This window comes from Salmo salar, chromosome 04 (assembly GCF_965601325.2).
Source record: "Salmo salar chromosome 04, fSalSal1, whole genome shotgun sequence".
Classification (NCBI taxonomy): Eukaryota; Metazoa; Chordata; class Actinopteri; order Salmoniformes; family Salmonidae; genus Salmo; species Salmo salar.
In genome coordinates this window covers 57,580,623-57,597,066 of record NC_138294.1, presented here as the reverse complement: position 1 = coordinate 57,597,066, position 16,444 = coordinate 57,580,623, and the positions used below count along the sequence as shown (strand labels likewise).

Here is a 16,444-nt window from a genome sequence, read left to right as displayed (position 1 = left end):
TTTAAGTGTCACAGATTTACCATTTACTATGTTACGTCTAGTCTATGAGATCAGGTTGTATATCCAGACGCACTGCGCATAAAACTCTGTGACATAAATTAATAAATACAAAATAATAATGTAGGCAAAATTTCGTGAGCTCGCACAAGCTCAAACCACACATAATGGCACATTTGAGCTTCAGCGCCGCCTTGCACTGGACAGCAACCAATCTTATTAACTGATGCTCGGGTGAGGCAGAAGCTTTAAATTGCGCATTATAGGCTATGCTACAATCTGTTCACAAATTCTACATTTCCGCCTGGTCAAATTGACTCTTTACGCATTCCTAAGTGTACAATTAAAGGATGCTCATTCCATCATTGTAAAGCCTGTAGGTAACGAGATGCTGCGGACCTGCACATTTAAAAATAAAATAACTTTGACAATTTATTTCAAATTATGAAGCCGAAGTAGTAAAATTCGAATTAAATGCAATAACTGCATGCAGGCGGGTGCCCTGTGCCACTGTAGGAACATTGTGGGAACTGTGGGAACATTATCATTGAGTTTTTGCTTTGCTTCTTCTCCACTGCAGTGTATTTCTGGAGGCTAGGACTGGAACTATATCGTGCACATTAACGGGTTGGATAGTCAGCCAGTCATGAAATTGGCTGCTATGTAAAGTTACTACCAGTAGCTAACTAATATCGATGAGACAAAACTGAAATGAGGAGCGTTTGTCAATTGTCATGACTCGTGCATGTTATGCATACCTAACTAGCTATATATATAGCTTGTGGCAAGGCAGAAACAGTGTCTGTCACTCTTCATCAGCATAAATAAAAACAAATATTGATGAGAAAACGACATCACCACTTTGTGCAAATTAAAGACCCGAGCCAGCTAGTTGTTGTCGATGACACATCTGATTTGAATAACATGTGTTTTACGGTCGGGACTGACTGCGCGGTCTAAAGTGACTCATTCAACTGCTAGCTGTGGAGCATTTTGAACATGACAACTTTCAAACAACCCAAATACTAAAAATTAGCTAGTTAGCTAACTATTTTCGATTTAGGCATTTGTTTCATAACCCAAATAAGGTTGCACACTAGCTTAATCTAGCCGTCATAATACTTGAAACCTTTCGTCGATCTGTAATGCTAGCTATCTATGCCATACCAACCTGCCTACACTGTGTGAAATTGCGGGCTATTCTTTGGGGTGCTGAAATCAGTAGTTTTAGATAAAAACTGAATTGTGTGTGACGTCGGATCTCCAGTCCGCACACACTAGTCGTAAATCGTAGAGTTGAGTTTAATCCGCTAGCTGCCCATCCAACCAGCTAGCAATGGGCAGCTAGCTAAATACTTATACTACAGAAAATACATTATTCAAGTCCAAGTTGAATATTAGTAGTGCTGTAGTAAATGATATATTATACAGACATTTAAAATCGCACGAATACTTTTTAAACCTACAAATATAGCATGTTAATTTCAAGCAAAACACGTAATTGAATGGGTTTTCCGACGTTCTGATGCTTTCTTTAACCTTCGTGGTCTAAACTAAACAATGGGCCTCACCTCATTGATGACACAACCCTGTCTTCCTCCATGGTTTTAGAGGTAGAGGGGCCATATGTGCTGCATTGCTGCAGGCGACCATCACTAGGTCAACGACTAGACTCACCCCAGCTGCTCGCTGTCCTGCCACAAAATTCCCGCGTACTGGGGTTCCATATGGCGTCCTTCCAAGTGCTCTTCTCGGCATCTTTTGCCATTTCTAGATGTGTTATTACCGGGCTTTATAGCCTAATGTAGATAGTCGTTAGGGTGATATGTGGAATATCTAGCTGTGAGGTAGGCCTACACTGCAAAACTTGTTAGAGTTGCTCTGGAAACAAACGGGTGCCAATTACTCAGATAGAAAGCAGAAAAACGCTATCAAGCGCACAAATGAAGAGCTGCTTTGCAAGAAGGATGAACATCTGTCAGCTCCGTACTAGGGTATCTAGTTACAGTTCATGTTGACATACACTCAGTACAACCCCGGCATCTGCCGTTCTCGTCCGCATGCCGCAGAGTTTTGATGAGTGATGCAGAAATGTAGTGATACTGCAGTAAAGCGCTCTCTCTTCATCTCTCTCTCTCTTTACCAGTCTCTCTCTCGCTCATCGTCACTCAAACCTCACCCCCTACCCATCCCTCTCTAACCAATCATATGCCCTCTACAACCTGTGTTGTTCAGTTAACGTCAGAGCAAGGACTTGAGTGACAAGCATTCCAGCTAATTATAATCACTGGAGATTCCAACTGCAGCTTGTGCATGTGTCTAAAGACAGTGGTGCCACAGAAATATATTACATATTTGGTGGGAGTAAAATGAGAGTCTTGAACATAGCTCATAGTCACATCCATCTGAATGAAATGTCTCCCCCCTCAACATCCCCTTCCTGATACCCACACGGTGAATAATGCTGATTCCCCCGAGGATGTGTTTATTATGTTGCGGTTCATTCCCCTGCAGTCCTCTAAACCTGGCTGTCACAAGGGAAGGAAGGAAGAGGAAGGAGAGCCATATGGAGTTCACTCACACAATATCAATATGATATATATTTGCACACAACTGGCAACTGGATGTCAATGATAACGTAGTTTACTGTAGCAGAGGCTAGCCAACAGGGAAAAGCAGGGTGATGTGATTATCGGCAGAGTCAGTATAAAGCCTGTCCAGATATTTTGGGGAGTTGCCTTGGTTAAATTGATCCCTGCATTGCGTGGCAATGGTGTCTGGTCTCCCAGTCAGTCTAATGGCAATGCAGGGTCGAGTCTAAAGGCTGATGGATTACTCTGCAGTAGACTCGGTGCCATATGACGTGGCCTGTTCTGCCACTGGCCACTAGCGGTTCTGGGGGGGGGGGGGAAACAACAATTTTGTACCCCCTTGTGGCCCCCCTAAATGTGGAGTATGAAATAATTTTAACATAACACATTTTTGCTATCGTTCTTTTTTACATCCGTTATCAGACAGTGGCAATGCGGAACACTATTTCCCTACACCAACAATAACATCTGCTCAATATGTGTATGTGACCAATGATTTGATTTGATGAGAATAGTGCCCTCACATGGAGATCTAAGACATTACAACACGTGTGTGTCTGGGTGGTGTCACCGGGTTCATAGCCTTGCAGCAGAATCCTGTTAGAGTGCATTCCGAATGTCTGCATGGTTTAAACCAGAGACAATCTTCTACATTCACCACTACTTATCTTACCAATGATAGCAGATATAAAACCTACAACATAAGAAATGTGAAGATATAATGCAAAGCAAAGAGATTATGTTAGTACGCTTCTGTATGACATGAAACATAGACATGCAAAACTCCTGTTCATTATATAAAATTTATTTAATTACGATATCAATGCGAATATAGCACTACAGTGATTTCCAAGGTACACCGTATCTTACCATATCAATATAGTATGGCACTCATATATTGGCCACTGTTTTAGTCAACACACAAAGCTGACAGCTTCTGTAAACTAGTTAGTAAATGATGCATAAGTTATCAATTGTTGTGATGAATTAAAAACAATATGATAACTTGGTATATCTGAAATACAATTGGGCACACTTTTCAATGGATTTGGGATAGAACCCAAACTCTGACATGTTTTCAATGTAAGGAATCCCTGCATGCATTGCAGTTCCTTCTCTCCCTCAACATGGTCTTCATCACTGTTTGTTTGTTTTAAACTATAGTCAGATGACTGAAAACTAACCTGGACCATCAAAACTGACTGGTGAAGTAGCAAAAAGTGAAGCAGTGACTTAGTAACATTGGTGCAATGTCACCTCAACATTTTGGATACTTTTTCACGGGGTGGAACAGGAAATGAACAGGTCGGTGCTAACTATTAAAACAACAACATCAACCAGGAGACATTCAAGGGCTAGAATACAAGTACAGAGGGATTGACTCATCAAAGTACAAACTTCATCTCACATGGCTTTTTCAGTGAATAAAAACAAGTATGTAACAACCACAATAGTAGTCATGTTAGATATGGTCATGAATACTGAAATTGGATTTGTAATTGGATTAACAACAACATTAGTAGTATTAGTAGTTCGAGATAGCAGCAAAGTATTTAAGAAAATGTCGAAACAATGATCAAACTGAGTTGTTCAAACCTGTACATAAATACAATGTATGTAGAAAAGGGCATAAATACAACAACTGTATGTACTTCATAAAGGGAATATTGCACGAATATGATATGACAATTGAGAGACAGTGCCTTTGTCTTGATGGCTTGTCATTTATTGGTGGAATCATACAGTAATGTGTGTGTAGACCAATTGCAACAGATAAAGTAACTAATTCTTTTTTTTAAACAATTGAACAAATGTAGGTTTATACATTATATGCTACATTATATTTATTGATTACAAGTATGAAAGTGGAAACAATTGCTACATTTTCAATACAGTTGTACATCTATTTACAGTAGTATATAGGGGTTTTGTTTCTCGTAAGCGTATGCTATGTTTTTCTGCAGGTTCTTCCAGCATTCTGTTTGAGAGTGTGATGTGTGTGATGATGTTACACTGCCCTATCATCTGCAGCTTCTTCTACTGTCTGTGTTGATAGGCGTGTCCGTGCTTTGTTTTGATCAGCAAAATGCAACAGTGAGTCCACATGACCAGTGGTGTTTTTTTTACTGGTGATGTTTTTGTACAATTAATCTGTGTCCTTTTGTATTGCATTTGAGTGTACAGAATATGCCATCTGTCATAATGTATTTTTAAATGATTCCCCCAGCAACACTTTAATCTTTTTAAACAACCACAATTTAACATTTCAGCAGGACTTTTCAAGTTGTATGTAGTTATATAATGGCATCTTCAAGAATAATGTTAACATCTCACATGACCATCTCCGCACAATTAATTGACATGGTTTTAAGCAGTACTGTATGTCTGATCAATGACATGCAGGATATGACACGTTAACTGTGACTTTGAGTTCAAGTCTGAGATATGTTTTGGCCGGCTGACACGCTTTAACATCGTTACTCCCACATTGGGAACATATTGCTATAAAATTGCAGAAACTTTGAGAAAGTCTGTATATTTACATTATAAATATGCAAACAGTTAGGTGGTATTTCCCTCTTCAATCATGATTACTTCATCTCCACAATAACAATCTACTTCTACCCAAACAACAAGGCAAACCAATCCATCTCATATGCACTCAACATGTTTCAATGTTTCTATAATAGTAAGAATCCCTTATCCCATCTCATTTTTAGAAAAGGCTAGAGAGAAGTGTGTTTTAAATGTCTGTAACCAGGTTTCCATCCAAACTTTTTTGCGAGTAAAGTACAAAAAATGTGATGGCAGGCCTGATGGAAACAAAACATTTTTTGGTAAACTTTTCAAACGTTGACAAAAGAAAATATACTAGAGAAGGTGGGATCTTTTTGTGTCTGTAAAATTAATTATGCGAGAAATATTGGTGGAAATGCTTTTATGCGCAAATATTAATATTATAACCATCATATCGAAGTAAATTTGAAGTCACGCTATGGCAAGTTGTGTGGTCCTCCCACTAGGACTCGTCGGGAAAGCATGCAGTTTATAAGGCTACAGATGAAATAAATGATGATGAAGTTGTGTGGTAAAGTGCACGGTGATGAGCTTGATGTTCCTTTCCAATAAATATCGATGGTCTTATTCTGGTGACATGATCATCGATGCTTGGCTGCCGTTTGACAAATACACATAATCTTGCTCTTTTGTCCATGATAATCTTTCATCAATATCAGAGTGTGCACACTCGCTATGTGGCTCAGTTGGTAGAGCATGGTGTTTGCAACGCCAGGGTTGTGGGTTCAATTCCCATGGGGGCCCAGTACAAGTACCAAAAAAATGCATGAAATGAAATGTATGCCTTCACTACTGTAAGTCGCTCTGGATAAGAGCGTCTGCTAAATGACTAAAATGTAAAAAATATAAAGCAACATATTCTGTTCGAAAACCACCAGTAGACTTGAAAAAGTATTTTTTATGCAGTACATAGGAATTTAACAGCAACATTTATTTTATGTGCACTAATTCATCACTCACAGCCTTTTATGTGCAACAAGTTAATTTAATGGAAACACATCTCTGGTGGGAAAATGCACATTTTGTATTTATGTGGATTTGAGAATATTCGCATGTAAATCTGTCGTCAATTGGATGGAAACCAAGTTTATGTCTATATGCTTGAACACAAGTGTGTATAAAATGTATCTTGTTGAGGATCAACCTTAATAAGTCTCATTCAAACTCTCCCTCCCAATGTCCATGACATTTGAGGAAGAGAGCTTTCATGTCAACCATGAGTTGATGTAAACTGTACTTAAAGTAACTGTTCAGTGAAAATCTCACATCAAAAGTTCATATTCTGTTAACTCATACCAAATAATGTTGTTGACTTGTCCTTACTCGTATTTGTGGCCAAAGTATACATTGGAGAAAAACGACTTAAACTTGTATCTCAGAGGTTTCAAAAATGCATGCTATTTCCTCATACTCCTGAGTGGCCTACTCACATTCATATTTTTAATCACCAGTATACGCCCACACCATTCTGTTGTTCTGGTACGCCCACACCATTCTGTTGTTCTGGTACGCCCACACCATTCTGTTGTTCTGGTACGCCCACACCATTCTGTTGTTCTGGTACGCCCACACCATTCTGTTGTTCTGGTACGCCCACACCATTCTGTTGTTCTGGTACGCCCACACCATTCTGTTGTTCTGGTACGCCCACACCATTCCAACACAGAAAAGCTGATTTTTAACATACTTAATTATAAAATGTTGGAAGGAAAACCATTTCACTCATAATGTAAGTAGTTATTGGTCATATTTCATAGTATTCTGAAAACACTGGACAGTTACTTTAATTTAGGGAAAATTAGGCCAAATGAATTGAACCAGTGTTGCTCTTATAGTATAAATACTCCCTCTTATAGAATAAATACTCCATCCTATAGTATAAATACTCCCTCTTATAGTATAAATACTCCCTCTTATAGTATAAATACTCCCTCTTATAGTATAAATACTCCCCTTTTATTTTATATCAGCGAAGGCTGAGTCGACTAGTTTAATAAATTAATAAAGAGTCAAGGAAGGGCTTTTAGAATACTACATTTAAAGGGTAAGAAATCACATTTAAAGTGTAAAATATCACACAGTACTGACTGATTGTATGTCTCTTCTTGGTTTAATGTTGTATTGGTATATCCCTCAACTGAATCTTCCCCATCTTTTTCCATCTCTACAAAGTCATACTTTAAATCATGTTTATGATTCAGTTGTTCATTATTTCTCTGGCCCACACACCTCTAAACATCTCAGTAACCTTGACGACCTTGTATCAGCTCCACATGAAGTTTATCTTACCATATGAGAGCACAAAACTCTCATCTTACTCTCATGCATATTCTCTCTCTTCTGTGGTCGGCGGTAATCACACTGTCACTCCTAAGAGAGAAAACAGTCCTCCACCCTTTGTAGAAAGTGATTCCCACCATCTCTCTCCACTTGTAAACTTCTTGTGTCTCACCACAATAGTGCCCAATAGTACTTATTTAGTACATAGTACTTGCCCCTATCTTTCTACTGTACCTCTCCTGCCCCACCCGGCCCCCCCTCAGATGGCAGTGTCCCACACCACAGCCTGGGGCCTCTGGCAGGGAGGTGTGCCCGTCTTGCGGGGTTCAGGGGTCCGTCTCCAGCTGGGCAGGATAGGCATGCTGTCCTGCTTACACAGGCTCTTGTCCGGGCGCCGCTGGGCCTTGATCTCTTTGCATAGGCAGCGCTTCCTCTCGATGACCTCCAGCAGCTTGCCATCCCTCTGGGTCTGGGCTGCGGATGCGGCGGCGCCCCCGGTGTTGGGAGGCTGTCCCTGGGCTAGCTGAGCCAGGTGCTGGAACTGCAGCTGGAGGTGGTGCTGCTGCTGCAGCTGCTGGAGCTGCTGCTGTAACTGCAGCTGCTGCTGATGGAGTTGGAGCTGCTGCTGCTGTCTAGACAGACTGGGACTGCAGGGTGTCTGGGAGGAGTGGGACAGCCCATGCAACTGGACAGAGAGAGGCAGATAGGGAGAAAGAATGGGAGTTAAAAGATGATGCATGATTTGGGGATTTTGTATTAGTACAATACCTTCAATTTAACCTGGGGTATGCATGAATACTGCATCCATGTTGTATCCCTGTAAACACTGAATCTTTGTTGTAGCACTGAATCCCTGAACAGCTTCTATCCCCAAGCCATAAGACTGCTAAACAAGACTGCTAAATACCCGGACTACCTGCATTGACCCTCTTGCACTGACTCTATGCACACACACTGGACACTACCCCCACACTCACACATACTTACACTGACACCCCAACACACACATACGCCCACACACACATAACATGCGTACACATGCATACTAATGCCACACTCACACACACCCACACACTTTCACACTCACCACATACGCTGCTGCTACTGTCTATTATCTAAAAAAATTCATAAAATAAAAAATATTGTCTGTTATCTATCCTGTTGCCTGGTCACTTTACCTTTACCTATATGTAAAGTTGAAGTCGGAAGTTTACATACACTTAGGTTGGAGTCATTAAAACTTGTTTTTCAACCACTCCACAAATTTCTTGTTAACAAACAATAGGTTTGGCAAGTTGGTTAGGACATCTACTTTGTGTATGACAAGTCAATTTTCCAACAATTGTTTACAGACAGATTACTTATAATTCACTGTATCACAATTCTAGTGGGTCAGAAGTTTACATACACTAAGTTGACTGTGCCTTTAAACAGCTTGGAAAATTCCAGAAAAAATATGTCATAGCTTTAGAAGCTTCTGATAGGCTAATTGACATCATTTCAGTCAATTGGAGGTGTACCTGTGGATGTATTTCAAGGCCTACCTTCAAACTCAGTGCCTCTTTGCTTGACATCATGGGAAAATCAAAAGAAATCAGCCAAGACCTCAGAAAAAAATTGTAGACCTCCACAAGTCTGGTTCATCCTTGGGAGCAATTTCCAAATGCCTGAAGGTACCACGTTCATCTGTACAAACAATAGTACGCAAGTATAAACACCATGGGACCACGCAGCAGTCATACCGCTCAGGAAGGAGACGTGTTCTGAATCCTTGAGATGAACGTACTTTGGTGCGAAAAGTGCAAATCCATCCCAGAACAACAACAAAGGACCCTGTGAAGACGCTGGAGGAAACAGGTACAAAAGTATCTATATCCACAGTAAAATGAGTCCTATATTGACATAACCTGAAAGGCCGCTCAGCAAGGAAGAAGCCACTGCTCCAAAACCGCCATAAAAAAGCCAGACTATACGGGTTGCAACTGCACATGGGGACAAAGATCGTACTTTTTGGAGAAATGTCCTCTGGTCTGATGAAAGAAAAACAGCACTGTTTGGCCATAATGACCATCGTTAGGTTTGGAGGAAAAAGGGGGAGGCTTGCAAGCCAAGGAACACCATCCCAACCGTGAAGCACGGGGGTGGCAGCATCATGTTGTGGGGGTGCTTTGCTGCAGGAGAGACTGGTGCACTTCACAAAATAGATGGGATCATGAGGAATGAAAATTATGTGGATATATTGAAGCAACATCTCAAGACATCAGTCAGGAAGTTAAAGCTTGGTCGCAAATGGGTCTTCCAACTGGACAATGACCCCAAGTATACTTCCAAAGTTGCGGCAAAATGGCTTAAGGACAACAAAGTCAAGGTATTGGAGTGGCCATCACAAAGCCCTGACCTCAATCCTATATAAAACTTTTGGGCAGAACTGAAAAAGCATGTGCGAGCAAGGAGGGCTACAGACCTGACTCAGTTACACCAGCTTTGCCAGGAAGATTGGGCCAAAATTCACTTATTGTGGGAAGCTTGTGAAAGTCTACCTGAAACATTTGACCCAAGTTAAACAATTTGAAGGCAATGCTACCAAATACTAATTGAGTGTATGTAAACTTTTGACCCACTGGGAATGTGATGAAAGAAGTAAAAGCTGAAATAAATATTTTTCTCTACTATTATTCTGACATTTCACATTCTTAAAATAAAGTGGTGATCTTAACTGACCTAAGACAGGGAATGTTTACTAGGATTAAATGTCAGAATGTGAAAAACTGAGTTTAAATGTATTTGGCTAAGGTGTATGTAAACTTCCAACTTCAACTGTATATACTGTAGCTACCTCAATTACCTCGTTCCCCTGCACATCGACTCGGTACTGGTACTCCTTGTACAGAGCCATGTTATATTTACTCATTATTGTTATTCATTATTCACTGTGTATTTATTCCTTGTGTCACTATTTCTATTTTTTTCTTTTATCTTTATCTTTAACTCTGCATTGTTGGAAAAGGACCCATAAATAAGCATTTCACTGTTAGTCTACACCTGTTTTTTTCTAAGCATGTGACAAATACAATTCAATTTTATTTGAGCATTGAAGACCAAGCCCAGCAACCACCACAGCATCAATAAGAATGTGTTGCACCATGTCCTGCCACTAGAGGACAGTGTGACACCATCTTTGGGCCTGTGGCTCCCCGTGGTGTGCGAGGGAGGGTCAGGCAGCACACGCAGACAGTCTCTGCAGCACAGCACAGCACACTTGAACTGCGTCAGCATTTGAAATGCAGCCAAGTGACTGGGCAAAACGCAACACTATTGGACATCGACTCACTGCTCCAAAACACTGTAGGGAAGCATACTCCTTACATCTCCGCATACGTCAGTTAGAGCATTGCTCTCTCCTGGACTTATTCTTTAAGGCTGCTGGCCACATCCTTATTCTGCTCACTGAACATATCTCCACACTATAAATAGCTCAGGAGGAGGGTTGTTGCTATCAGCACAGGGCATGATAAGAATGGCCATATTCTTCAGAATAATTCCAATACTACTACTTGTACAAATTATAGTAATCACAGTAATACCAAAGATCAACGTCATTATAATAATAGGTATTATTCACCTGACTCAGTGCCTCTCGATGAGGCAGGCTGCTCTGCCTCTGAACGTCGCATCCACCCACCTGCCTCACCCCAGAGGTGGATGATGAGCGGCCGAATCGACCCAGTTCTGGAACACAAAACAAAAAAAGGACTGTTCATACACCTGTCTATAACCACAAATCAATTATGGTTATTGTGCTGTTCATGTTGCCAGGGAGAACAGCTGTGCATATAGAAGGCAGTGCAGTCTTACATGTGTCTATGCACAACCGCTGGTACATGTGGGGGAGGTATTGTATGCATAAGTATGTGTATATGTGTGTATGTATAGCTCTGGTACTACACATGCTGCTACTGATGATCTTAACCCATAACACCATGATCATGTGACTGTGGATGGAAGAAATCCACTTAATAGGATCTTCAGAGACATCTGCTGATGTCGTCTCTTTTCTAAAGAACTTTTTGTGCGCTAGTGAAATCCTTGACATACTTTAGAGCACTTTCCCTTGGAAAGATTCTGCTAGAAGGATTCTGTTCTAGGTGTCTAGGTGCTTACCTCCATTGCGATAGGCTGGGAAGGTTTGGCAGGGGAGAGGGAGACCCCCTCTAGGCAGGGCTCGGAACCCCAAGAACCCCTCCTCCATCCCGGCCAGGGACTCACTGTGGCCCAGCCCCCTCCCTCCAGTGAAGCGTACTGGGATCCCAGAGTGGCCTCCTCCTCCTCGATGCCCTGGGACCAGCTCCTCCTTGTCCACCCTCAGGAGGGCATCGGCACTACCATTCCATGCACGCCCTTCATCCTCTGAGAGGGGAATGACAGAAGGAAATTGTTGAGTAAACATACAATGATTGTCTATTGACAGTATAGTAACAGATGACACTCAACTTACAGTCTAATAGTCTGATTATCCCTCCAAGGGATGAGAAGAACTTCTGATAAAATTCAATATTTAATTTTAACCCATTATGCCCCCCAGCACATGTTAACTTACTTTCTCTTGCTGTCTCTCGGCTGCTGTGACTGAAGGAGAGTTTCCTCTGCACGGGCCAGTAGGACCCGTCGTCTCCAAAGCCACTGCTGTCCCAGGGCATGAACGCAGCCTTCCCCTGGACGGGCCCAGGCACCGTGCTGCTTTTGGAGGCCACATCCCCGTGACCCTGGTGGTGCAAGGAGGGCAGATGAGACCCTCCTCGCAGGCTGTCGTATGCCGGGGGTCTCCGGAAGCCCACCGAGGGGTAGGTCCAGAGCAGGGGGCTGTCTGAGGAGGGGGGCTTGTAGGCAGGCAGGCCATGAGGGGTGTGGGAGCGTTGGAGGTGGGGACGAGAGTGAGGGCGAGAGTGGGAGGAGGTGGAGGAGGAGGACTGGGTTGGGTTTGAACTGGTGCTGGTCTGGGATGAATGGCTGTTGGTGGTGGGAGTGCTCTCAGCCTGAGATGAGGTAGAGTGGGACCCTGTTTCTCTGTCTCTGTCTCTGTCACGGTCTCGCTCTCTGTCTCTCTCCCTGTGTCTCTCTCTGTCACTGTCCCTGTCTCTGTGATTGTCCCTGTGACTGTCTCTTTCCCTCTCTCTGTCCCTGTCCCTCTCTCTGTCCCTGTCCCTGTCTCCTTTGTCTGACTTCAAGCAGAAGCTCACAGACTTGCCCTCCTTGCCAGAGCCCTGGGTCTGGGTCTGGGCAGTGGACTTGGAGGAGGTTTCTGAGCCATTCTTGTTGTTGGTGTTGGGGTTGGGAGAGTCTCCTCTATCTGGCTTGCGGTAGTGGTGGTAGTGTGAGGGGCGGTGGTGGGGGTGGTGGTGCTGGTGGGAGTAAGGGGAGGTGGACTTGGAGGAAGGGGGCAGCGGTGTGGAGTGGCTCCTGGCCCTTAGACCCGGTGCAGGGTCGAGCTGGCTGTCTCTGTCTCTGTCTCTGTCTCTGTCTCTGTCTTTGTCTCTGCTCTGCTTGTCTCTTTCCTTAGACTCCTTACAGCCTGACAGGAGCATTGGGAGATTGGATGAGGGGGTGGTAGAGGCAGAGGAGGTGCTGGATGGAGTTGTCATACTGGAGGAGGTCTGGATGCTGATGGTTCCCAGTTTGGCAGCAACAGCTTTGTGTTGGACCCCGACCCCGCTGGAGGCAGCAGCTGGCTGGGGGAAGGCAAGCAGCGGAGGCCGGTGCTGCAGCAGGTTGGGGAAGGGGGCCGGGATCTTACTGGTGGACTCTGTCTCTGATTTGTTTCCCTGGAGGAGATAGGGGGTAGGGGCCCGTGGGGGTTGCGGGCTGGAGGAGAGTGGCTGGGGGACAGGGGTGGTGGAGGAGGGGAGGGGCGAGGAGTGGGAGATGGACACTGTGGCTTTAGGTTTGGAACAGGAGGGGGAAGAGGAGGAGGGGCGAGGTAGAGGGGCAGAGATGCCAGAGGAGTGGTGTTTGGAGGATTTGAGTCTCTCGTGTTTGAGAGGGACACGTTTGTGTCCCTCTCTGTCCTCTGGCAACGGGTACTTCATCTCCTCATAGATGGCCTCGTTTTGGTCTGAGTCTGAGTCGGGTGTGGTGGCGACGGGAGTGACAGGGTGAGGGGTGGCAGTCTGGCTCTCCCTGGTGAACACCTGGCCCACCATCTCTATGTAGACAGGCTCATCATCCCCCTCCTCACCCTGGGGCTTACCCTCACCCCCCTGAAAAGGCAGGGGCGTGGCAGGAGGGGGCACGCGGGCCGGTGGGGGATCAAACGAGAGCTGAGTGCTGGGACTTCGTTTGGGCTTCAGAGGTGGCACCTTCTTGGACATGTCCCCCGAGTCCGACTTCTTCATTGCTGGAGGGGAAAGAGACAGAGCAATGAACTAGAGATATTTCAATCATCACAACAGGGACAATAATGATAACCCACATTTCCTAATTTCCCCACTTCACTACCCTCATTACTGTTGCAATAGCCTACCATTCTTCTTCTCAGAGTGTTTGGCCTGCGAGTGAGTGGGTAGGGGCGGTGGAGGGGTGTCCGGGAGGACGTGAGGTGCTCTGGGGTCTGAGGAGGAGGAGCTGAGGCGGGTGCTGGGGTGTCGTTTGGGTTTGGTAGGGGGGCAGCGCCCGCCGTGCTGTGACTGGGTGTCAGAGTAATCCTCCCCGTTCTCCAGACCTGTGTCTCCAGCGCCCACGGCGTGGCAGGACTGGGAGCGGGGGGCCATGGCGGAGGCACAGGAGTGAGGGGACAGATCCTGGGAGGCAGGCATGGTCATGAAGCCCATGCGGAAGTGGCGTCGGAAGGACGCCAGGTCACGGACCTTGCCCACCGTGGCTGAGGAGGGGTCCTTCTGGCTAGAGCTGGAGAACACAGGAAGAACAGCATTCCGTCATTCAGCAGTTAATCACGTCTCAGTCAAGGACCTTCATTTATTTCCCCATTGTGTTGCCCCTCCCCTTTTCTGCCTCGCTCCCTTTTTCTTTTTCTCTTCAGAAACGTTCTTTAAATAGCTTCTGTCCTTTACTCCTCTTCCTCTCCCTCTGTCTGTCACACACACACTGCTGCTCATACATGGATGGCACAGGGAGACTAGCTTCCCGTTGAAGAGTGAGTGATGAGAGATTGGGCGAGGCAGTGCAGCAGCTGTGCATGCCAGTATTGTGTGTGGGGGGGACTCTTCCATCCTTCCATTTCCCTCCACATCTGCTCCCCTAGCTCACAAACACATTCAATTAGGAAATTACTTCCCCTAAAATCGAACTCCCCAAAATCTAGCTACTCCTCTCTGAGTGTAATCTCCCTGTATGTACATCACTGTGTCACTGGGTATCTCTAACTAATTCTTTATCTGTTTTATTACGTTGTCTCTTCACTACACTCATCATGACCTCTGCCAAGCATTTGATCTGTTTCCATGGCAACTGGCTTGCCTGTTTATTGGTTTAGTGGTTTGTCTTAAAACTCACCAATTTCACATGGTATTGCTTGCCAATGTACAGTACTAAACATACTGCAAACAAGCACACAAAGGAACTGCAATTTTTTGGGGCTATTTATTGCCTGAAAAAAGGTGTGGCAGTGCAGCATAAAAATTCAAACTGGAGTTTTCTTCAATAAAATATATTGGAGTTGAATGTATAAACTACTGTGCTGTTCCTTTGATTAAACAGATTACTCAATTCTTATTTGCTAAAGACAATTTTACTTTCAAGAACGTCATATGGATAATCCCTGAAGGTCTTTTGAAGGTCATCATGACCGCATCCAAACTACCATCATGCAGGAACGCCACAGATTCAGAACATCTTTGGTTTCCTAACAGGTGAAACCAAAATCTATATCTCTACAATCAAGCTACTGATTGATTCAATTGGAGCAGAATCCATACAGCCGTACCTTGATGAGCAACAACATGGGACGGGGAGTTGCAGCTAACATGGTCCAAATCTGGAGTTATTACATATAAAATATACAGTATAGGTCCGTAAATGATCCTTTATAAAGGTGACTCAGCCGTAACAACAGTGGCTGAAGTCATTAGAAAAACACTGTGCACAACAATTACCATGAAAAGAGCTGAAATGATACCTCTACAACCATCTAGAAGGAAATGATTGGCTGTCTGGTACAGGACATAAAAAGCCTCTACTGAGTGTCAGCTATGGCTCGTGTCCTTTTCAACCGGTTTCTCCGATTCTATTGGTCCTGTTCCACCGTGGCGACGAGAGGAGAGGTAGCCATTGTAAGGAAGGAAAGAGGGGATGAATGGGTGGGATCTGACTTATCTAGCAGGACCGGAGGAATGGTGCTGAAGGAAAGGTGCTGAAGGAATGGTGCTGGAGGAAAGGTGCTGGAGGGATGGTGCTGGAGGAATGGTGCTGGAGGAATGGTGCTGGAGGGATGGTGCTGGTAAAATGGTGCTGGAGGAATGGTGCTGGAGGAATGGTGCTGGAGGAATGGTGCTGAAGGAAAGGTGCTGGAGGAATGGTGCTGGTAAAATGGTGCTGGTGGAATGGTGCTGAAGGAAAGGTGCTGGAGGAATGGTGCTGGTGGAATGGTGCTGGAGGAATGGTGCTGGTGGAATGGTGCTGGTGGAATGGTGCCAGGGACAACGACCGCCTTTTTGTTTCCCTGCAGGGAACGAGTGGGGGCTGAGTGCGTGGGTGCACACATGTGCGTGTGTCTGGTGTGTGTGTGTTAGTAAGAAAGAAAGAAAGAGAAAGAGAGAGAGAGAGAGAGAGAGAGAGAGAGAGAGAGAGAGAGAGAGAGCCTAGGTAACTGGGTCTCTACGTGTGTGAGAAGAGGAGGAAGAGATGTTGAGCTTCCGAGCATGCAATCAAAGGCCTCATTTAGGAGGTTATCGCATGTGAGTGAACCTTGAGTGCATGTTGCCTTGTTTGTTTGAGGTAGAGGAAGCAAGAGCGATAAAACATAACAAACTACACATCCAAATGTAGGC

At 44.3% G+C, this 16,444-nt stretch overlaps 2 protein-coding genes across 3 annotated transcripts in view; both read right to left on the bottom strand.

Moving 5' to 3' along the window:
* LOC106603606 (sodium/potassium-transporting ATPase subunit beta-2) overlaps positions 1-2,147 on the bottom strand; it is a 75,243-nt gene extending 73,096 nt beyond the window's left edge. The window contains exon 1 of one of the 2 annotated variants that reach the window (XM_014197492.3): positions 1,675-2,147. In XM_014197492.3, coding sequence (XP_014052967.1) covers positions 1,675-1,765 — 91 coding nt within the window. In that variant the 5' untranslated portion in view covers positions 1,766-2,147. The other variant, XM_045717081.2, reaches the window with a different exon arrangement.
* Positions 2,148-4,292: 2,145 nt separating this feature from the next.
* Positions 4,293-16,444, bottom strand: part of LOC106603400 (neuronal tyrosine-phosphorylated phosphoinositide-3-kinase adapter 1) — a 46,206-nt gene continuing 34,054 nt past the window's right edge. The window contains exons 3-7 of the mRNA XM_045717080.2: positions 13,963-14,345; positions 12,043-13,836; positions 11,607-11,852; positions 11,068-11,174; positions 4,293-8,130 (exon numbers count right to left, since the gene is read on the bottom strand). Of these exons, the coding sequence (XP_045573036.1) occupies positions 7,705-8,130; positions 11,068-11,174; positions 11,607-11,852; positions 12,043-13,836; positions 13,963-14,345 (2,956 nt within the window). The 3' untranslated portion in view covers positions 4,293-7,704. The remainder of the gene's footprint in view (positions 8,131-11,067; positions 11,175-11,606; positions 11,853-12,042; positions 13,837-13,962; positions 14,346-16,444) is intronic.